The sequence below is a fragment of the Mastomys coucha genome, unplaced genomic scaffold (assembly GCF_008632895.1).
Source record: "Mastomys coucha isolate ucsf_1 unplaced genomic scaffold, UCSF_Mcou_1 pScaffold5, whole genome shotgun sequence".
Taxonomy (NCBI): Eukaryota; Metazoa; Chordata; class Mammalia; order Rodentia; family Muridae; genus Mastomys; species Mastomys coucha.
The window spans coordinates 90,569,279-90,591,095 of record NW_022196911.1 but is presented as its reverse complement, the minus strand read 5'-3'; the positions used below and the strand labels follow the sequence as shown (position 1 = coordinate 90,591,095).

Here is a 21,817-nt window from a genome sequence, read left to right as displayed (position 1 = left end):
TCTTTCTCCCTCTCTCTCTCTCTCTCCTTTGATATACTAACCCTAACCCTAATCCTTTCTTTTCCTAGACCTGTTGATTGTGGTTTTTAAAATTTTCAATTTAGACGATGGTAGCGCACGCCTTTAATCCAGCACTTGGGAGGCAGAGGCAGGTGGATGTCTGAGTTCGAGGCCAGCCTGGTCTACAGAGTGAGTTCCAGAACAGCCAGGGCTACACAGAGAAACCCTGTCTCGAAAAACCAAAAAAAAAAAAAAAAAAAAAAAAAAAAAAAAAAAAAAAAAAAAAAAAAAAAGAAAGAAAGAAAGAAAAAAGAAAAAGAAAAAATTTTTTTCAATTTAATTTATATGATTATTTTTTCATGTATGTATGTGTGGAGGTGGAGTCTTCTGTGCAGCTGTGCATGCAGACCAGAGGTCTGTTTCTCATGGGCCTGCTACTTTGTGGTTTTAAGATAAACTCCAGGCTGGCTGGCCAGCCAAGCCCGGAGATACACCCATCTATCTCTCCAGTACTGGGTTCACAACGAAATACTACCACTCTAGGCTTTTTATGTGGGTGCTGGGGACTGAACTTGGGTCCTCACTGAGCCATCTCTTACAGTGGTTCCAAAAATCTTCTTCCAAAAACCCTATTATCCTTCCATTCCACGGTTGTATAAATCCCTTATGATGCCTTGGGCCTGTAATCCTAACACTCTGGAAGTAGATTAGAAGAAGTTCAAGGTCATCCTCTGCAATATTTTGAGTCCAAGGCTAGCCTGGGATACACTAGACACTATCTCAAACAAACAAAGGCAAACTTCTGTTTTGTGCTTGGGAGGCAATGGTGGGAGGGTCAAGAATTAAAAGCTACTGTAGCCAATACCAAGTTGGTGAAAGTCCTAGTGTAAAGCACATCAAGACAACCAGGTCAAATATCTCGCGTGTTTGTTTACTTAAAATGTGAAGCTTCCGCTGCCCAACATGGTCTGCTGGGTTCAGGTGAGGCCCCCCAGTATGTTCAGTCCTTACTGGGCACTGCTCTTGAACATGACAGAAAGCAGTATGGTCAGCTGGGAGGGTTCTCTCAGCTCCCTACCCTCCTAACATTTCCTGAGCTTTAAAGCTGGGGGCCCAAGGCTTCAAAGGCGAATGAGGTACCTTCGCAGAGAAATTACCACCAGATGCTTAACTTGTGCTGGGGAGGCACAAGCCAAGATGTCATTGATGGGGTGTACAGAGAATAGCATATGCTTAGGTCTGGTGGGTCTCCAAGCGTGGTCCCAGAGCAGCAGCAGCAGCAGCGGAACTTGTTGAAAAATTTAATTCTCAGGTGTTCCTTACTCCAGGAGTGGGAACTGGCGCTGTTTTTAAAATCATCTTCCAGGAGATTCTTACGGAAGCTAGAAGTTGAGAACCACAATCCCAGCAGAGGCCTGAGGATGCTTTGGATGAGAGGGGCAGAGTGGCAAGTCAATTTCGTGAAGAGCCTCGGGAAGTCAGTCAAGGGCCTATGCTTTGTCTTCAGGGATGTGGCCTTCAGGTTTTAGGCAGGGCGGGTGATACTCACAGGTCTGAGAGCGCCAGTATTTCCCAGGGGTGGGGGCCAGACAAGTCCCCCTCCCCCTATGTCCTGCGACACCAGAGCGGTCAGGCCGCCGATCCTCCGCACCCCGGGATAATGCTTTTGCGGCCAGGAGGTGGTTCTTCCACACAGAGACACGTACAGAGACATGGAAAAGACCCAGAACACCAACACTCAAACCTTGGAGACCTAAACGGGCGGACCGCCTACTGCCCCACGTCCAGCCCACGAGAGGGTGGGGCCTCGGGCCCCGCCCTTTGCCCGCCCATATGGGCGGAGTGCGGAGGGGCTCTCGGCCCCGCGCCCGTGCGCAGGCCCGCGGCCGGTTTGCAGGGCCGGACGCGCGCCCCGCGTCCCGGGCAGGAAGATGGTGGCGAGCGCGCGGGTGCAGAAGCTGGTGCGGCGCTACAAGCTGGCGATCGCCACTGCGCTGGCCATCCTGCTGCTGCAGGGCCTGGTGGTGTGGAGCTTCAGCGGCCTGGAGGAGGACGAGCCGGGCGAGGTGCTCCGACGGCCGTGCGGGCGGGCAGGCCGGGCGCGGGGGCGCGCGGGGTCCTGGCGGGGCTGCGGGCGGCCCCGGCCAGGCAAGTGGGGCACGGGCCGCGTGCGTGCAAGGCGCAGGCAGCCTCCTGGAGCCCAGCCTCCGGTTCCCAACGCTCCCTTCACTGGAGGGCCTGGCTGGCTGCATGAGGGAGCGGTGCGTGACCCGGAGGTCGAGGCGGCCGGCGAACTGGGGGACGCGAAGGGAAGAGCGGGACATGGTGGGGTGGTCTCCGACCCGGGGAACGATGAAGGTCAGGCTCGGGGATCGGGGCTGGGAGGAGCGACTGGGCCCCAGCCTGCTAGGAGGTGGGGAGCCTCAGGCCAAACTTTCTGAAGTTGGGAGGGGGCGGTGGTGTACGTGCTGTGGGCGGAGGAGTAGGGGCCGAGGGACCCCGGGCATCCGTGTTGAGCTGCGCCTGAGAAGCAGCGACTGGTAGTGAAGTGGAGCTCAGGGGGTAAAATTATGGCCTGTGACAAAGTGTGTACACGGGAATAGAGTGAGCAGGAGTGACCCCAAGGGAAAAAAACTGAAGTGTTCTCAAGGCGTGGCTTTCTCAGCCAGGGAAGAACGCGGGTGGATCTTCAGGAGGGGATGGGGATGGAAGGTGAACTGTTGAGTTGGCCTCGGGACATCAAAGGAGGAGAGAGCCATCTCTGGCTCTGGGGTAATGGAGGAGCAGCTACGAGCTCCAGACCTTGACCCCAGGGATTTTTCTTTCTCTTCGCTGGTGCTTTTAGTTGCAGGCTCAGACACACCCTCCTGGTAGTGTGGTTAGAAGGGGTCTACTGGGGGCTAGGTCCGTTCTGGGAAGGTGGGGAGAATTAGTCAAATCAAAGCCCTGAACTGTGGACAGAGATCAGGAGTTCTGCTTCTGGCCCCCTCGTCCCTGCGGCTCCTTTGGGAGAGAGGCTCTCTTGTCACATCCTTTTGGGATTTATTTACCTGGGAGGGGGAAGAAGGCATGGAGCCTAGAAGCCTTCCCTTCCTGCACCTGGTCAGCCCCAAAGACCTGGTGTGGAGACCGGGAAAAGAGCTGCTCTTCCAGTTTCAGGGAGAATCAAGATGCTGAGGGGGTGAGGAGCTGGAGACCGCAGTGGGGAAGCTGGCTCTGTGACTTGTGTAGGAAGTGAGCTTGTTCTTTGGGCACCTGGGACATCTCTGATGGAGTGGGCCACAGAAGAGCCCTCTGACCCTGGTCTGTGTGAGAGGTCAGAGGTGAGGACTCTGGGGAAGAGCATGTTAGAGTGACTGAGTCTTCTAAGTACATGGCCCAGAGGCTGGTGGTTTGACTCAGAGGCTGAGCCCCTGCTGCTCTGCCCACAGCCAGGGGTGGAGAACCGGAGAGAGGTGAGGGAATCTAGGGTCTTCCCCACCCAACTGGCTGAAGAGAGGGGAGAGAATTTGGAATCTCCCCTCACCCAATACACACACACACACACACACACACACACACACACACACACCATACCTTGCTGAAGCCTGAGAAGGGAATCCTAGACCAAAATGGAGATAGGTCCCTATCGGCCAAAATAGTGGTTCTGGCAGCCACCTCAACAGATTGGAGTTGTGAAGCAGCATAGTGTAGCGCTTGTGGAGGTTAGTGTGCAAATGAGACCCCTCTCTATGAGGCCTTGTCCTGGCCCTACTCTCAAGCTGACCACCTCCGGTCATTCTCCCTTTTGAGGTAGTAGTAGCATCGAGATTTTGTCAGATGAAACAGAACCTGTGAGCAATTGCAGGAATTCTCCATACCCACTGAGCTGTCAGGACATAACACGTTGTCTCAGCCGTGCACCCTGGGACATACATTCGTTCAGTCCATCAGGCAGCACACGGCTAAGTTCTCACCTATCAGACACTGAGCTTAGATTGAGGATACAGAAATAAAGAATGAATAAGGTCCTGGCCTACAGGGCAGACAGTCTACAGGGAGAGATGGACAGAGAAGGGAAGCTAGAATTAATAAGGGGGGGGAGCAGACTCAGAGTCAGAGGCTGGGAAAGGCTTCCTTCAGGAAGAGGTGAGCAGGAGAGTTTGAGCAGAAGGTGCTCAGGAGAATGGGCTGAGCTGGGGATCCTCGGGGAATGGATAGAGGGTGAGGCACTTTCCCCAGTGATGGCTCCACCCTGTATGGCCAAGAGACCACCGTAAGGGACTTGAGTGGGTTTTATTGTAAGTGCAGCGGGAAAGCTCTCTAGCAGAAGCCAGTGAGCATTTAAGGAAAGCACTCTGTGGCCTGTGGAGGGGTGAGAGTGGACACCTGGGATGATCACTAGCCCCCAAAGAGCCACTTGATGGTATTCAAAGCTTTCTCCAACAGCCTTTCACCACTTGTTCTAAATGCAATCTAAAAAGTCAGAGGTGGGGGTGGTGAGGCGGGGTGTGTGTGCTCGAGCATTTTGCGTGTTCCCTGTCTTCATGGCTCAGTGAGGATTCAAGGATCCTCAGAGTCAGAAAGTGGCAGAGGACTTTATATGCCTGCTTGCCAGGGAGGAGGGGGCCTCTGAGGCTAGAATGTATCCAGCCAGAGGACCACCGTGATCTCAGAGGCCATTGAGGGCAGCCTATCAGGAGGCAGAGCCTGAAGCTCTGGGACCTTCCAGATAGGGGGTGGGGGAGGGGGGCTGGCTGCCCATCAGGGCCTTTCTGTTTCCCCACTGCTGCCTTCTGGTCCCTAGCCTCCTCTGGGATTGTCCTTCTCAGTGTCAGCCAGCTCCCTGCTGCAGTGCAGGGCACCGACGTGGCTATTTCCTCCTACATCCTGTGCCCCACCACAGAGCCTGGCTCTGTGCCCTCTTGCCCTACACTCCTGACCAGCTTCTAGACGCACGGGTACAGGCTTTGAGCCCTAGAACCTCTGCCATCACTGCCCTTCTAGTCTTGGGAATGTCCTCCTGTGCTTGCTATGTGACTGAGTCAAATGCCACTGCTCTGTAGGGTGGCCAGCTCAGGGTGCCCTCCCCAACATAGGCATGGGACAGAGACTCCTGACTACTCTCCAGTGTCTCGGATAAGGAAGGACACCCCTACTCTTATTGGGTACTTCTCTGAAGCCATCAGAGAGCCATCTGGGTGTGCTGAACATGGAGCCTGGGTACGGTGGTGTAGGATAGGACAGTTGACTGAAGGTGACTCCTGGATTCTTCCCATGTTCCTATGGAAAAGGGCAGGAGGAGCCTAATGCTGGACCTCACCCGGAGTCTACCATGTTTGACAGCCTGAGTCTTGGCCTCACGTTGACTATTTCTGTCTTAGTTCCTTGGAATAATGAAAAGGATGGCAGTCTTTGTGAACACCATGCCTACACCAGAACCTTCACAGTCATTCATCTGAACCTTAGTTAACTGAGTGTTTATTTGTGACACAGTCTTTTGGACTCCAGGAATATTCCTGTGAACAAGCAAGCTAAGCTCCCCCTAGTAGTGTTTACAGCCATGTCAGGGACAGACAAAAGGGCATGAAATAAATAATGTTAGGATGGGGGAAGAATTTATTATTGTTGTATTATGTATGTATATGTGTACATCATGTATGTGTGTGGGTGTACTTGTGCCTTGGCATGCAGATGGAGGTCAGAGGATAGTTTGTAGGAGTTATTTCTCTCCTTCCTTGGGAGCCCCAGAGATCAAACGCAGGTTTCCAGACTTGACCATGGGTGGATTTACCTGTTGAGCCTTCTTGTTGGCCCAAGAGCATCATATTTCTGTGGGGAACGTGAAACAGAGGATGGGAGAGGGCCAGAGTTTTCAGGGCAGGCTTTGCTGAGACACCACCTGAGGTGAGAATTGAAGAGGGGAGGGATGAGCTGTGAGGTGTCCCGGGAGGACACCCAGATGGAAAGCACAGCCAATAAACTTGAGCCAGGCATGCTTGATGGAGCTGAAAGACACTGCCTAGGCCTTGGGGACACAGTGAGGATGAGGTAAAGGGATCCATGAAGGGTGGACAAGGGGGGGGGGCTAAGAAGAGAGGCCACTGGCTAGGTCTGGTCATGGGATGTAAGTTCTAAAAGGAGGGGTCGGAGAAATGGCTCAGCAGTTAAGAACACCTGGCTGGGTGCTGGCAAGATGGCTCAGCAGGTAAGAGCACTGAATGCTCTTCCAGAGGTCTGGGGTTCAGTTCCCAGCACCCACAATGGCAGCTCACAAATGTGTGTCTCTCCAGTCCCAGGGGAATCATGTCCTCTTCTGGCCTCTGCTGGGCATTGTACGTATGTGGTGCACAGCCATACATGCAGGCAAAACACTCATGCACATAAAAATAACAGTAGACAAGATATTTAAAAGTTCTGAAAAGAACTCTGGTGGTTGTGCTGAGAAGGGACTGGAAGGAACAGGAGCCTAAGCCAGGGCATCAGGGGATCCAGGCTGAGGGCAGCGGGGAGAGAGTGGAACTCTGTATTTCCATGCATTTATGATGGTTTGGATGTGGACTATATGGGAAAGTTGGGGCTGGGGCTCAGTGGTAGAGCATTTGCTTAGCATTGTGGGGCTCCTCACCTCATTCTCAGTGCCGCCTGTCTGCTCCGAAGAAAAAAATCAGAATCCCAGTATATTTGGTTTGAGTCCCAAAACGTTGCCATTTACTGAGATGTGAAGACTGAAGGAGTGGTAGGGGAGGGTAGTGGTAGATGTTTGTACTTGAGGTTCTGAGGTCTTTAAGGTCCCAAGGGAGATGGCAAGGAGGCTGCTTGTTCCATGCCTGAAGGCTCAAGGGAGCTTTCCAGACCAGCAATATAAATCTGGGATATGAATCGTAGGATAGTAGGCAGAAATCGAGAGAGTGGATGAGCTTACTGGGAGGCAAAGGCTGGAATCTAAGGCAGGAGGCTTGATGAGTAGCAGCAGATGTGGGGTGGGGGGTGCAGGTACCTTCTGCAAGCTGCGCAGGAAGGGTGGCTATAGAGAGATAGGGCTCGCTCGAGCAAGGTGCGCTTCTGTTGCAGAAAGAACAAGAGCACAGAGAGCTAGCAGAGAGGCGGGGGACTGACTGAGGATGGCGAAAGGAAAGGGGGAGCCAGGGACGTGGCCTCTCCTCCTCCAGTCTCACAGTCGATGTCCCATTTGAGGCTCGCTGTCACAGCGGAGGGGCTGTGCTCAGTGAGGGGCTGCTGGTGAGGTAACAGAGCTGGCCAGAGCACTCACAGGCATCCACCACATGTCCCTCATGTGCCACCTACTCAGGCCATTGGATCCCGAGGAGATGGTCTGACGTGGCTTCTCAGTTCCCTTCCTTCTACAGGAACATCCTGAGTCTCAGAGCTTGGGGTACCCCGCTCTGGGGCAAACGGAACGGCTGTCTACCTGGAACTCGAGCCGATCTTGAAGGATAGGTGGGCTGAGTGAGGAAGAGAAGTAGGGAACACGGAGGAGGGTAAGGAGCTAGACAGGCCATTTGGGACAGCAAGCAACATGGAGGTTTTCTGGGTTCCCTTGAGAGATGCTGTCACACATGCAGAGGTTGGCAGCTTCCGGCTGTGAACCTACAGCTAGACTCCAGGTTTCTAGCCAGGGATCAATTGCTATGGTGATTGCTGGCCACAGGCAGTCCTGTTGTAGGAGAGCCCATTGAGCTGACCACACCTCAGAGCTGCTTTCCAGGGGGTGGGGGGTGGGGTAGCTATGGAGCGTCCTGCCCCTCTTTGAGCTTGCCTGTCTTTCTTTCTGCCAGCTCCTGCCTAGGTCCCCTTATTATTCACAGGGTACCTTCAGCAAAGCACCTTGCCTCAGCTTCCTGGGAGACCTATCCAATATTAGGGTCTCAGGGTTCATTTCTACTCCTCCCTCCTGAGTCAATCCCCTGTTGTAGCCTCAGTATTCTTACATGGAAGGCTTTAGTGAAAACAATGCTTTGGATGCAGCTGGAGGGTAACACTGTGTCTGCCCAGCCAGGCCCTTGCAGGAGGCATGCATGCATCTCATCGGGTGCTCTCCCGGGTCCTCTGCAGGGTCCATTCCCACGGCCTTGTATTTTAAAATATGCTGAAAGTCAAAGTGGTAGGAGCCCAAAGCAGGAGAAGGAAGTCCAGCACCATGTGGTCTGAAATCTGGATGGGCACATGAGGTGCCATGGGGTGAGATGGAGAAGTGTAGAAGCTACCTCAGCCGGTTGGCCCTGGCATGTCACTGTGCAGTTACTGAGTGAGCTGGGCTTTTTCTAGGTAAAGCGTAGAGAGGAGCTTCCAGAGTTCAAGGCAGCCTTGGTCAAGATGGAACTTGAGGGAGAGAAAGAGGTGAGTGACTAACCGTGATCGTGATCTGCTTGTCTTTTACAGAAAGGAAGGCAGAGGAAGCCACGGCCACTAGACCCTGGGGAGGGCTCCAAGGACACAGACAGCTCTGCAGGGCGTAGGGGCAGTGCTGGGAGAAGGCACGGACGATGGCGAGGCCGCGCCGAGAGCCCAGGTGTGCCTGTGGCCAAGGTGGTGCGGGCGGTAACCAGCCGGCAGAGAGCCAGCCGACGGGTGCCCCCTGCCCCACCTCCGGAGGCACCGGGCCGCCAGAACCTGAGTGGAGCAGCGGCCGGGGAAGCACTGATAGGGGCCCCTGGCTTCCCACAACACGCAGACACAGGGAGTGTGGAGGGTGCCCCCCAGCCCACGGACAACACCTTCACTCCAAAGTGTGAGATTGTGGGCAAGGACGCACTGTCAGCACTGGCCCGGGCCAGCACCAAGCAGTGTCAACAGGAGATCGCTAATGTCGTGTGCCTGCACCAAGCTGGGAACCTAATGCCTAAGTCTGTGCCCCGCCACTGCCAGCTGGCTGGTAAGGGACTGGGGTACTCTGGCCCTTTCCAGAAATGGACGGGAGGTGATATGGCCCAGATCTTCACGTTCGTTTCCCAGAAGGCCCTCCTTGTCCAGAGTTGTGTTATATGTACCAACTGGCAGAGGAGGAGCTGGGACTAAGGCTCTGAGTTAGGCTTCTATTAGGAGGCAAGCAGGCAGCCTTTACTTTATCTCACTAATGTCCCTGTCTACTCCACTCAGGCAAGATGAGCCCTGGCATCCAATGGGAAGAGATCCGGACCCAGCAGCCTGTTGGTGGCCCTCCAGTCCGCATCGCCTACATGCTGGTGGTTCATGGCCGTGCTATCCGCCAGCTGAAGCGTCTCCTGAAGGCTGTCTACCATGAGCAGCACTTCTTTTACATCCACGTGGACAAGGTACTGGGAGCCAGGAAGACCCAGAGGCTCTGGCTGAACAGAGCAGAGACTCTGAAGGTTGTAGACAGGTAGCCTGGAATGTTGGCTAGATACCTAGAGCAGGGCAGGTTGAGGTCCAGCATGGGCAAGCATAGGGTGGCATGGCCTATTAGGAGCTGGAGTCCTGCCACTTGCTCTCTCCCTTCTGTGTCTCTTGTGTTCTGTCCTCACATGGTGGGGGTTGGGGGGGTGGGCTATAACTCTGGTACCCAGCTCCATCTACAGAGTATCCCTTCTCCCTTAGCGTTCCAACTACCTGTACCGGGAGGTGGTGAAACTGGCCCAGCACTACGATAATGTGCGGGTGACACCTTGGCGCATGGTCACCATCTGGGGCGGGGCTAGCCTTCTGAGGATGTACCTGAGGAGCATGAAGGACCTTCTGGAAATTCCTGGCTGGACCTGGGACTTCTTCATCAACCTGAGTGCCACTGACTATCCAACGAGGTGTGAGGATGGGTGGGAATGGAGTCCCATCTGTGATGTCAGGGTTAGTGGGTCCATTCTGCCTGCCACATGTCATTCTAAGGGCTCCTTAGCCCAGATATGGTCCCTTGGCCTCAGGCATGAGGCTGGTAAAAGGTGGTCTGGTGACTGGGAATAAGAAATGGGGGTCAGGGGCTGGAAAGATGGCTCAGTGGTTAAGAGCACTGGCTGCTCTTCCAGAGGATCTGGGTTCAATTCCTAGCACCCACATGATATTTCACAACTATACTCCCAGGGGGTCTGACACCCTCACACAGACAGACATGCTGGCCAAGTACCAATACACATAAAATAAAAATAAATAATTAAAAACAATAACAACAAAAAAAGAAAGAAATGAGGAAGAGCCAGGGGCTTACACCTGGAGTACTAGGTTAGATAGCAAAGGTGGAGGAAGGATGCGTTTTCTTTGGGCCCCTCAGGTACCGTCACCCAAGAGTATCAGACAAGGGCCAGGCACATAGTCTAATCATTTCTGTAAAAAAGGAAGGTCTAAGAAGTGAAGGTCATTCATGCTAGAGGCCATCTGCTCTGGGACAGGGACTGAACACCTGCTGTACACATTCCCTTTCCTCACCAGGACGAATGAAGAGCTGGTAGCATTCTTATCCAAGAACCGGGACAAGAATTTCCTCAAGTCACATGGGCGAGACAATTCCAGGTGAGAGGTGGGGAACGAGGCCCTGGTGTCTCGCACAGTGGCCCCCCACACAAGGGCACCCGGTAGCCCCAGCTCTGGGCTGTAAAGCCCTCAAACCAATGATAGGTGAAGGCATGCTGGTTGCCATGTGGAAAGAAGGCTCGAGCTCCATTCTGAGGGACCTTCGGTCACGGCCTTTCTTCATCAGGTTCATCAAGAAGCAAGGCCTGGACCGGCTTTTCCATGAGTGCGATTCCCACATGTGGCGCCTGGGTGAACGGCAGATCCCAGCAGGCATCGTGGTGGATGGTGGCTCTGACTGGTTTGTGCTCACACGTAGCTTTGTGGAATACGTGGTGTATACGGATGACCCCCTTGTGGCCCAGCTTCGCCAGTTCTATACATACACATTGCTTCCCGCAGAGGTAGGTGAGCAGGTAGGCATGGAGGCCAGGGAGGGCACTGGTTGAGGAGCCCATGGTTCACCCTTCACCCTCTCCTGCCACCTGCAGTCCTTCTTCCACACAGTGCTGGAGAACAGCCCGGCCTGTGCGAGCCTGGTGGACAACAACCTGCGGGTTACCAATTGGAACCGTAAGCTGGGCTGCAAATGCCAGTACAAGCACATCGTGGACTGGTGCGGCTGCTCCCCCAACGACTTCAAGCCACAGGACTTCCTGCGGCTTCAGGTGCTCTCCCTTGGCCCCCAAGAAGCCTGCGCCCAATGGTCAGAGAGGCAGGGTGGGTTTCTACCTGGAGCAGCCCCTTGGGTCTGGGCAGCAGTGGGTGGAAAGAACAAGACCAACCAGTCTGAGAGGGGCAGCTCCTGCTGTGTTCTGGGGTCTGCAGTGCCTTTTATCTTCTTTGCCTATTCCGCCCCCAGCAAGTATCCAGACCTACCTTCTTTGCCCGGAAGTTTGAGTCGACTGTGAACCAGGAAGTCCTGGAAATTTTGGACTTCCACCTGTACGGCAGCTACCCACCCAGCACACCAGCCCTCAAAGCCTACTGGGAGAACATCTACGACATGGCTGATGGCCCTAGTGGACTCAGCGATGTCCTACTCACAGCTTACACAGCCTTTGCCCGTCTCAGCCTGCTTCATGCTGCCACTGCTGTATCCCCACGGGCCACTGCAGTCTGCAGGTAAGACTCTCCGCTTCTTCTGACATATAATAGGCTCCTAGAGTATGGTGCTTTCATGAGGGGGAGCAAATCAAAGACAGCCCCTGCCCAGAGTTAAGTCCCCAGTCTAAACCAGGAAGAAAAAATTAAGGGGGGTAAAGAAGGCTAGAGTCAGGACCATGTGGGGTATGAGGTTTGGGCCCAAAGAACCGCCTGGGGCTCCCCAGTGCCCCTCCCTGGGACTCCAGGTGGTAGCGGGTGCGCTGATGGCATTTCCCTTTCTCCCTGCCGAAACCTTCCTAGGTTTGAGCCCAGGGGGTTGCCGTCCAGCGTGCACCTGTATTTCTATGACGACCATTTCCAGGGCTACCTGGTGACGCAGGCGGTGCAGCCCTCAGCCCAGGGGCCAGCAGAGACACTTGAGATGTGGCTGATGCCCCAGAGGTCGCTGAAGCTGTTGGGGCACAGTGACCAGGCCAGCCGGCTCCAGAGTCTGGAGGTGGGACAGGTCCTCCCCCTTGCTTTCTCCTGACCCCCAGCAAGACGCAGGGAGTGGGAAGAGAGGGACAGACACCAAGGGAGGGGTAAGGACTCCATCAGACCTTTATGGGCTGGGCTCTCTGGGCTCTGCTTTGCCAATAACAGCAACTTTGGCGATGTCACACACATATGCCTTTGCTACCTTGCGGGCACACACTGAGGGGCCCTTTCAGATGATTCAGGGAGTAGGGACGGAGCTGTCAGTTCTAACCTAAATGTGCAAAGATTCCTGGGGCTCGGATAGTCCAGTCGATCTTTGGGTGTCCTCTCCTAGAGGCTCTGGCATTGTGGGGGGTGGTCTGCCTTTATGGGCCCCACCGTTACAGAACAGTTCAGGTGGCGGCCTGGAATGAACCTCAGAGCTGTTTCAGTCCTAGACTTACCCCTTCAATTTGAAGATAGGGAAACTGAGGCCCTGAAAGAAGCAGTGGCTGACCTGAGGTTACACCATGAGAGGCGGCACCAGAGCAGATAGAAGGACCTCTCCCCGGCTTCTGCCCAGCTGCCTCCCTCTCTACAGGTTGGTACTGAGTGGGACCCCAAAGAACGTCTCTTCCGGAACTTTGGGGGTCTGCTGGGACCACTGGATGAGCCTGTAGCCATGCAGCGCTGGGCCCGGGGCCCCAACCTCACAGCCACTGTGGTCTGGATTGACCCCACCTATGTTGTGGCCACATCATATGACATCACGGTAGATGCGGATACTGAAGTCACGCAGTACAAGCCCCCACTGAGCCTGCCACTGCGGCCAGGAGCCTGGACTGTTCGATTGCTTCAGTTCTGGGAACCCCTGGGTGAGACCCGCTTCCTCGTGCTGCCATTGACCTTCAACCGCAAACTACCTCTCAGGAAAGGTAAGGAAGTAGTGGCCAAACGGTGCCCAGGACTTGGATAGAGTAGGGTTGTCCAGCTGACCCCAGGGCTGAGTGGGGAAGGAAAGCCTGGGAGTGAGGTAGACTACAGTTTGAAATGTGGCTCTGCCCTGATAACTGGGCCCTGAATTTGGGGGATTACTCGGCCTTTGCACTTATCAAGTCAGGACAGCATAACTATGGGAGACCCCTGGGTCACTGGGACAAAAGTCACTCAAGCTAGAGTTAGCAAAACTGGAAAAGGCCTCAGGTCTCACCAGAGACCAGGGGTACTGTATTCTTCTAAGACGTCTTGTCCCGTATCCTGTCCTATCTCCATATATACGCTCTCAGTGCAAAAGAGCCAGACTGGGGCCTTGAGACCCTCAGGTCCCACGTAGCTTGGGATGGCTAGAGTCACATGGCTGAGGCTAAGGGGACCGGCTGGCAATGGGCAGACTCTTGCAGGGGTTACCTCACTGGGATAATTGCTGGTGATGAGGTGTCCCCTGGATAGCTGTCCCCTTCCCCCATGTACCCTGTCATGGTAGGGGAAGAAGGTAGAGAAAAGCAGGAGCAACCCAGAGCGGTAAGGATGAGGAGCTGGGCAGATGCAGGGCAGGCAAGCCACGTCTCCATCGGATGATGGAGACAGCGATCTGAGCAGTCAGCTCTGCAGGCAGGTCTGGGACCTGACCACAAAGGGCAAAGGTAGGACATATTCTAAGCCAGGGGACAAAGCTGGCACATTTCTGCAAGGACAGAGTAGGACCGGCCATCCCAATGTAGAGAACAGACTGCCAAGAGGTCAAGGGGTGTGGATGACACAGCCAGAGGGTATCTTGCTTTACTAAAGTACCTTGTTCGCCATGATTCTAAGGTTGGGGGCTGAGGATTTAGCCTGGGTTCTGACCTCAGCTTAAAGAATAAAATCCTAAAGTTGGAAATTTAGGAATTACACTTTCTAATTTTGCTTACTTATTTACTGAGAGAGACTCTGTCTTACAGTGGAACCTAGGCCACCCACCTGGAACTCACTATATAGCCCATTCTGGCTTTGAGCTCAACAGTCCCTTTGCCACCGGCTCCTGTTTATTAGAGCTACAGATGTGAGTCACTATGCCAGCTACCCCTTGGGTTTTATACAGCTGGTGATTTTTATAGGCACAGAAAATTCCTTGGATTAGCTGTAGTCCACTCTGTAAGATGGGACCCCATGGTAAGGTTAGGGTGGGAACTGCTGTGTTCAGCCCTGACTCCTATGGACTGGTCCCCATGGGACAGCGGGACATGCTTAACTGCTTGTTCTGTACCCCCAGATGATGCCAGCTGGCTGCATGCGGGACCACCCCACAACGAATACATGGAGCAGAGTTTCCAGGGCCTAAGTGGCATCCTGAATCTGCCTCAGCCCGAGGCTGCGGAAGAGGCTGCCCGGAGGCACACAGAGCTCACCGGTCCTGCACTTGAGGCCTGGACAGATGGAGAACTGAGCAATTTCTGGTCTGTCGCAGGATTGTGTGCTGTAGGGCCTTCTGCTTGTCCCTCCCTGGAGCTCTGTAGACTGACCAGCTGGAGCTCTTTGTCTCCTGACCCCAAGTCAGAACTGGGGCCTGTCAAAGCTGACGGGCGACTCAGGTAGCAGGACCCCAGCCAGCACAACCCGGAGGAGTCGGGGAATTGCACCTTACAGACAACGGAGGGACATCTCTCCCACAGACAAGAACCAGAGGCCAAGGCAGTATGCCCATTTGAGCCATTAGGAACCTACACTGAGGGCAGGGAAGGTGGTTGCAGTACTCCTTACTGCTAATGGCTCTGCAAGAGACCAGTGGTCCACCAGAGCCATGAGGAGGCTCCTCCTCTGCTCTTCGATAGTTTATACTTTTTTAATAAGTAAAATGAGTGGCAGAGGGAGGATGATGTGCAATAGGGCTCAGAGCAGCCCCAGGATATGGGCCATGGCCATGGGGAGCATTCCAGAGAATATCTGCTTCTGCTTTGGGGAGGCCTGGTCTGCCTCACCCTCCAGAGCCTCCATCCCCAGCCTGCGCCTGAGCCATTCACAGTGGATGAGCCGCTCACAGCCAAGGTTCTTAAGAGGCCCAGGTGCCTCCCCGGCTCTGAGGCCCCGAGGACAAGTGATCTGGGGTGGGGGTGGGGCTACTGTGGAGCTGGACCTTAGTGAGACAGCCTCTCCTCTGGTAGCCAGGGAGCCCTAGAGCAGTGGTGGGGCTGGCTCTCAGGCTTTCCTAGGAAATGCACCACATCAGGGCCTGCTGAGATCCATGAACTTGCCCCACTGGAGGAGGGAGCCCCACTGGCAGCACAGGAAGACTGTCAGAGCGCTCAGAAGAGTCGCGTTGTGCCTGAAGCTCAGTGTGAAGTCTGAAATATGCAACAGAGGAAATATATCTCTTATCTCTCCATGCTGAATGTCCTTGCTTGCTTTCCACTGTTAATGATAGAGACCATGACTAAAGGCACGCACACGAAAGGGTTTGCTTCATCTATACAGCCTACAGTCCATCCTAAGGAGAAGCCAGGGCAGGCACTTGGGAGGCAGGCACTAAACACAGGCCATGGCTAATGCTTTTTGGCTTGTTCCCCGGGCTCATGTTGTGGGGCCCTCCCACAACAATCATTAATGGAGGCAGTTTCTCAACTGAGGTACCTTCCCAGATGGTCCCAGCTTGTATCAAGTCGACACACTAGGTGGCAAACAGAGGCCCCATGTTTTCTACTGTGTGTGAGGGAGCGGTGGCTGACCCCTGGATTTCTAGAGGTCAGCTGGTTCTGATAGGCTTGAAATAATAACAGTCCCCAGGAACTGACAGCTTTGCAGTGCAGCCTTCTTTCTGCAGGGAAAGTGGGGCCTGGGAGGCTTAGAATCCTCCTTGCTACCCAGCAGCCCAGCATTAGTGGTGGTTAGTTCTAAAAAGCCCTACCATGCCGGGTAGTGGTGGCGCACACCTTTAATCCCAGCACTTGGGAGGCAGAGACAGGCAGATTTCTGAGTTCGAGGCCAGCCTGGTCTACAGAGTGAGCTCCAGGACAGCCAGGGCTACACAGAGAAACCCTGTCTCGAAAAACCAAAAAAAAAAAAAAAAGCCCTACCATACACTCTACCGCCACCACTGGGCCAAACTGCCATCAGTGATAGCTTAGGGGCCTTTGGCATTACTGAGGCCCATCCTCAAGGCTACATACATCTTTCTTGCTACCTAAGCCTTGCCTTTGTAGCCTGCTCAGGAATAGAGGTTGTGTGGTTATGGCCCACTGGGTAATTCTGTAGGCTTCCCTTCATGGCCGGAGGCAGGGATTGAATCTGTGCCCTAGGACCTAAGTGAATGGTGTCTATGTTCCTCACCTGTCTTCCCATCTGATTCGCCTCCTGTTGTAAGGGCTCAGTATTAGTTCTTCATGCCTCACATAATGTGGGAGTAAGAATGAAGGTTTCTGGACCTCTAAAATCACGTCATCAGCTGCCACACCGGGAAAGGCTCAGTTTAGCTCAGGGAGTAAGATGGCTGATTGCTGCCCAAGATGCAGCGCTTTCCCAGTTGCCAGGAGCGTGCTCCTGCCCACCAACAGACAGCACTGGGGTGGCTGGTTTGCAGCCACCAAAGATTGAGGCTACCAGTCTTCAGGTAGCAAGTCTGGACTGAGAGCTGGAAAATGAGCCCTAGGCTCAGAGCCCCTGATAGTGGGGCACTCTTCAGAAGGGGTGGACGCCTCCAGGGCCATTCTGTAACTGCACTCTGCTATTCTCACAGGGTGTGGCTGGCCAGTCAGAAAGTGCTAAGTTAAGGAGCACACAGAGAGTGATGTTTTGTCCAGAGAACATGCTTGCTTTTGCTGATCCCCACCTTAATGATTTTTTTTTTTTTTGTTTTTTGTTTTTGTTTTTTGTTTTTTCAAGACCGGGTTTCTCTGTAGTCCTGGCTGTCCTGGAACTCACTCTGTAGACCAGGCTGGCCTCGAACTCAGAAATCCACCTGCCTCTGCCTCCCAAGTGCTGGGATCAAAGGCATGCGCCACTGGCACCTTAGTGAATATTTGATGCTAGCTCTTTGGGTGGTGAGGGTGGGGTTGGTTTATTTATTTATTTGAGACGGTTTTTCTGTGTAGCCCTGTCTTTCCTGGAACTTGCTCTGTAGACCAGGTTGGCCTCGAACTTAAGAGATCTGCCTGCCTCTACCTCCCAACTGCTGGGATTAAAAGTGTGCCCCACCACTGGCATTTTGTTTTAATTACCAATATCAACTCTTAGGTATAATATTACCAGCTAGATTCAGCAGATGGGCTACAGGCAGTAAATCAAGCTATTAAGGTAGACTGCATCCTAGAGGCCACACCCAGGACCAGTTATCCAGCCTATAGCACAATAGTTCTCATAGTACTGGATTAAAAAAAAAAGTATAAAGTTTTTTTTTATTTATGTATTAGTTATAGGAGTACACTGTAGCTGTCTTCAGACACACCAGAAGAGGGCATCAGATCCCATTACAGATGGTTGTGAGCCACCATGTGGTTGCTGGGATTTGAACTCAAGACCTTCAGAAGAGCAGTCAGTACTCCTAACTGCTGAGCCATCTCTCCAGCCCTGGATTTTGTTTTTTAATGTACGTATTTAATGCATGTGCTGGGAGAGTGCACACATGCAGAGGCCAGAGGACAATGGCAGGATCCTACTCTATCAGTTTCTGCCTTTCCTTTGAGACCAGATCTCTTATTGAACCTAGGGCTTGGAGGTTTTTTTTCAGCTGGCCAGACTGGCCTGAAAACCTCAGGGAGTCTTCTGTCTCTGGCTCCCAGCACTGGGGCTACAGCTGCTCTCAGTTTTTTGTACATAGGTGCTGACTAAACGGCCCCATCTTCTGGCCTAACAGAGGCAACTGTGCCTTAGGGAAGGGGCCTTTGAGATCTGCTGAGCCCAGGTTCCCTCTAGCTCAGAGCAGCAGTAGGAAATGTTTGCAGCATCCTTGCCAGGTCCCTCTCTCACCATTGGTAAACAAAACTTCCAGAACCCCAAGTAAAGACAAAGGTCTCTTCCTAGCTCTCCAGCTCCAGGGAGGAAAGCCAGAGCAGGTTTCTGTGGACAGGAAGGGGTGTCTCCAGCACTGCCAGGTCTCTCCCTCAGAGATAGGGCACCACATAGCAGCTGTGTAGGAAGCAAAATAAAATTGAGCTGCAGCCCTAGGCTCTCAACTTCTAACTCAACACCAGAGGATGGAAGGGTGAGGACAGAAAATGCTCTTCAGACTGACCTTCCAAAGGCCATCTGAGCTGAGGGGGACAGATGGAGCCAGTGGCCAGAAAGGAACACACTCTCTACCTCACCTAAGGGCTTCCCAGACATGCTGAGGGCCTGTTAGAAAAAACAGGAGTGAACAGATGGATACTGGGATGAAGTGTTAGGACTCTGCTCCCTTGTAAGCTAACCCTGTATCCCAGGCTTCCGTTGGAGCCTAAGGCTTAGCTCCTCCCTATCTCTGTACCAAGGGCCACCTACAGAGGCTCACTCAGGGAAAGGAGCTGACATGTACATGAGGATCCTGTACTGCCTCCTCTAAGTGGGGGATGAAGTATGTGCTAGCATCCTGCAGCCAGGTAAAGAGTCTGATGTGGCTGGAACACAGTGGAGGAAAGATGTCGGAAGCAGGAGCATGGTACCTTGGGCCACAGACCCATCAGTCAGAGCAAGGGAAGCTGGGTAGCAGCGATGCATGACTTCCTTGCTCTCTGCTTTTCTTGGTCATGATGGTGTCCCCAGAGAGGTAGTTTGCACGAAGCTGCCCAGGACCCACCAGTAAACCCTAAAATCAGTAAAAGGCTGTCAGCTTTTGTGCCTATCTGTTGAACAAAACAACTGGGACAGATTTCCCCAGCTGACTGATAGTGCTTGGGACCCTGAACTATCCCGCCCTCCAAGCCTTGGGTGCCCTGCAGAACTCAGCTTTCCCCACATAACTCTCTTTCTTTCTTTTTTTTTTTTTGGGGGGGGGGCTTTTTGAGACAGGGTTTCTCTGTGTATCCCTGGCTGTCCTGGAACTCACTCTGTAGACCAGGGTAGCCTCAAACTCAGAAATCCACCTGCCTCTGCCTCCTAAGTGCTGGGATTAAAAAGATGTGCACCACTACTGCCCGGCTCCGGCTCCCATATAACTCTTATATGGTGTCTGATCAGTGCTCTTGGGCAGGACAAGGAAAAAGCTACAAAGCCCCTAGGTACTTGAAAGCCCCACTCTGCCTCTGTGGACAGACCCCAGTCCAGGAAAGCCTAAAAGGAATGGGTAATTAGTGACCCTGAAGAGCAGTGTAAAGGGTCATGTACAGTGTACAGTGTGTGTACATGGGGTTGGGGGAGAAGAGAGGGCTAAAACCTTTGCCCTCTAATTCTTTCAACTGCCACCAAGCTATGAACCCTCAAGGACACTGCTGCACTTCTACCCCACCATGGCTTGCTTACCCTGCAGGAAACAGTCACCTGTCCTGTCCCTTTCCCTCTCTCCCTCCCCTTCTCAATCTCTCTCTCTCTCTCTCTCTCAAAATATTTATTAATTTTATGTATATGAGTACACTGTCACTGTTTTCAGACATATCAGAAGAGGGCATCGGATCTCATTACAGATGGTTGTGAGCCACCATGTGGTTGCTGGGAATTGAACTCAGGACCTCTGGAAGAGTAGTCGGTGCTCTTAACTGCTCTCTCTCCATCTCTCCAGGCTCTTCTGTGGAGATCTTGTCCTCACCCTGACCCTTGAGTTCCATCCTCACTTGCTCCTGTGACCTGGGCTCCAGGCTCCATCCAATGGTCTCAACAGGACTTCAAAGCATGTCTACTAGTTTGAAGGTTCCCTCGGGTTTGGCAGGAACCACGTGGACAAAAGTCTTGTAGAGCAGAGCACCCTTGGGCAGACTGGTGACCAGATTCACAGCCTCCGAGTTTTTGGGACTGGGCACATAGACTTCTTTCGTGTAGCGGACTATCCCCTCCTCCAGGGCGTACAGGCACTTGTTCCTCCCAAGTCCCACCTGCAAAACACAAACCCAGTCAGCTGGAAGAAGACAATCAGTCTGTCCTTAGGCCTTACGCCAGATTTCTCCTTCAGAGTAAAGCTTGGAGCAGAGTAGAGGGCAGGCTCTGAGAAGCCCCTCTCAGGTTTCTCTTTTCCACTGCTTGGCACTTCCTTCACCAACTCCGTAAGAGAGGAGGGAAAAGAAAACAATCCTAACAAAAAGAAAACTGCTAACAGCAGTCACATCAACACAGCTGGCCAGAAGCTAACAGCAGTGACATCAACACAGCTGGTCAGAAGCTAACAGCAGTGACATCAACACAGCTGGCCAGAAGCTACAGTGGACAGATCCCCAAGCCATGCTCACATAAAGGTGCTGCAAACCGCTGCTCCTGACAGCATGCTTTGCTTACACTTACAAAGTTTAGATTCTATAGAAAATACAGATCAAAACTGTATGAGTACTAGCACATGTATGCATATTGCTAGTACAAACAATAACGATATCTGAGAATACTGACATAGAGTGCTACTCACAGTTAAGTCCTGAGTCAAGTACTGTCTCAGTTTTATTTATTATATTTACATTTATTTTAGGTAGATATATTTCCTGCCCTATTTTTGATGATAATATAGTTCAGTATTTTAATAAATAGTATGTTTGATATAGATTTTACAATTGCTTACCCTTTTTTTTCATTTACAACTTGAAATTAGATGTATGGCAAAACTTGAGTGGCTAGAAAAACTTGCTGTTCTTCCAGAGGACCCAAGTTGGGTCCCCAGCACCCACATGGCAGCTCCAAACAATCCAACACTTTTTTTTTTAAGGGAAAAATAAAAAAGGAGAAATTGTGCAAGCTATGTACCATGGTACATGCCTGCAATGTTTGCCAAACTCAGAAAGGGAATCGCTGCAATGTTAAGACCAGCTTGGAATACATGGAAAGTTCCAGGCCAGCCAGAGGTACATAGCAAGACCTTGTCTCATAAACAAACAAACAAACAATAGATGTATGACAATCTTATACAATCAGTCCCATACTGTTTGGTGTCTCTCTGATTAAGAGCATGAGTCTGAAGCCAGCAGAGGTGGCACACTGCTGTGCTCCCAGCACTCAGGAGGCTGTGGCAGGAGGATGGAGCATTCAAGGCCAGCAAGGGAAACATAATGAAACTCTTTCCACTGCTAAATACCCTGTGATCTAGGCGAGTTACTTTCCTGTGTCTGCAGATTGGGAATAAACTCACTACTTCATAGGGTCATCTTAAGAATTATGAAGAACGTGGTGCATACTTAGCTCAAATCAACTTCTACTGTCATGATTTTAGTAAAGAATTCACATCCAATGTTCCTCCCCCCCAGGGAGGCAGGGGGTGTAGAAGGGGTGTCTCACCATGTAGTTCTGGCTGGCCTGAAACTCAGTATGTTGGCTTGGCTGATCTTGAACTCAGAGAATTGCCTGCCTCTGACTTCTGAGTGCTGGGTTGAAAGGTATGCACCACTCTGCTTGTCTTTGATGTTCACGATTTTAATTTTATATACATAGGTGTTTTGACTGAATGCACGTCTGTGTACATGCATGTCTGCTACCATCAAAGACTGAAGAGGGTGCCAGATCCCTGGAACTGGAGTTACAGATGGTTGTGAATCAATGTGTGGGTGCTAGGAATACAACCCAGTTGCTCTTAAGTGCTGAGCTGCCTCTGAGTCCCTTTGATTTCCTTCCTTCCACCCTCCTTCTCTCCCTTCTTCCTTCCCTCCTTCCCTCCCTCCCTCCCTCCCTTCCTTCTTTTGAGACAGGCTTTCTCTGTATAGCCCTGGCTGTCCTGAAACTT

At 52.6% G+C, this 21,817-nt stretch overlaps 2 protein-coding genes across 2 annotated transcripts in view; one reads left to right on the top strand and one right to left on the bottom strand.

Moving 5' to 3' along the window:
• Positions 1–1,821: 1,821 nt before the first annotated feature.
• Xylt2 (xylosyltransferase 2) lies at positions 1,822–15,392 on the top strand. The gene is made up of 11 exons (XM_031353002.1): positions 1,822–2,066; positions 8,383–8,875; positions 9,100–9,275; positions 9,559–9,761; positions 10,381–10,461; positions 10,649–10,865; positions 10,953–11,129; positions 11,324–11,586; positions 11,869–12,064; positions 12,626–12,959; positions 14,276–15,392. The coding sequence occupies exons 1-11, from the start codon at positions 1,932–1,934 to the stop codon at positions 14,596–14,598; spliced, it is 2,598 nt and encodes an 865-aa protein (XP_031208862.1). The 5' UTR covers positions 1,822–1,931; the 3' UTR covers positions 14,599–15,392.
• Positions 15,393–19,566: 4,174 nt separating this feature from the next.
• Mrpl27 (mitochondrial ribosomal protein L27) overlaps positions 19,567–21,817 on the bottom strand; it is a 6,328-nt gene continuing 4,077 nt past the window's right edge. The window contains exon 4 of the mRNA XM_031351293.1: positions 19,567–19,994. Within this exon, the coding sequence (XP_031207153.1) occupies positions 19,788–19,994 (207 nt within the window). The 3' untranslated portion in view covers positions 19,567–19,787. The remainder of the gene's footprint in view (positions 19,995–21,817) is intronic.

Bases quoted from the DNA above. Each gene is read 5' to 3' on its own strand.
- Xylt2 (XM_031353002.1), top strand. From the start codon at position 1,932: ATGGTGGCGAGCGCGCGGGTGCAGAAGCTGGTGCGGCGCTACAAGCTG. The intron at 2,067-8,382 runs GTGCTCCGACGG...TGTCTTTTACAG, and splicing joins AGGAGGACGAGCCGGGCGAG to AAAGGAAGGCAGAGGAAGCC. The intron at 10,866-10,952 runs GTAGGTGAGCAG...TGCCACCTGCAG, and splicing joins ACACATTGCTTCCCGCAGAG to TCCTTCTTCCACACAGTGCT.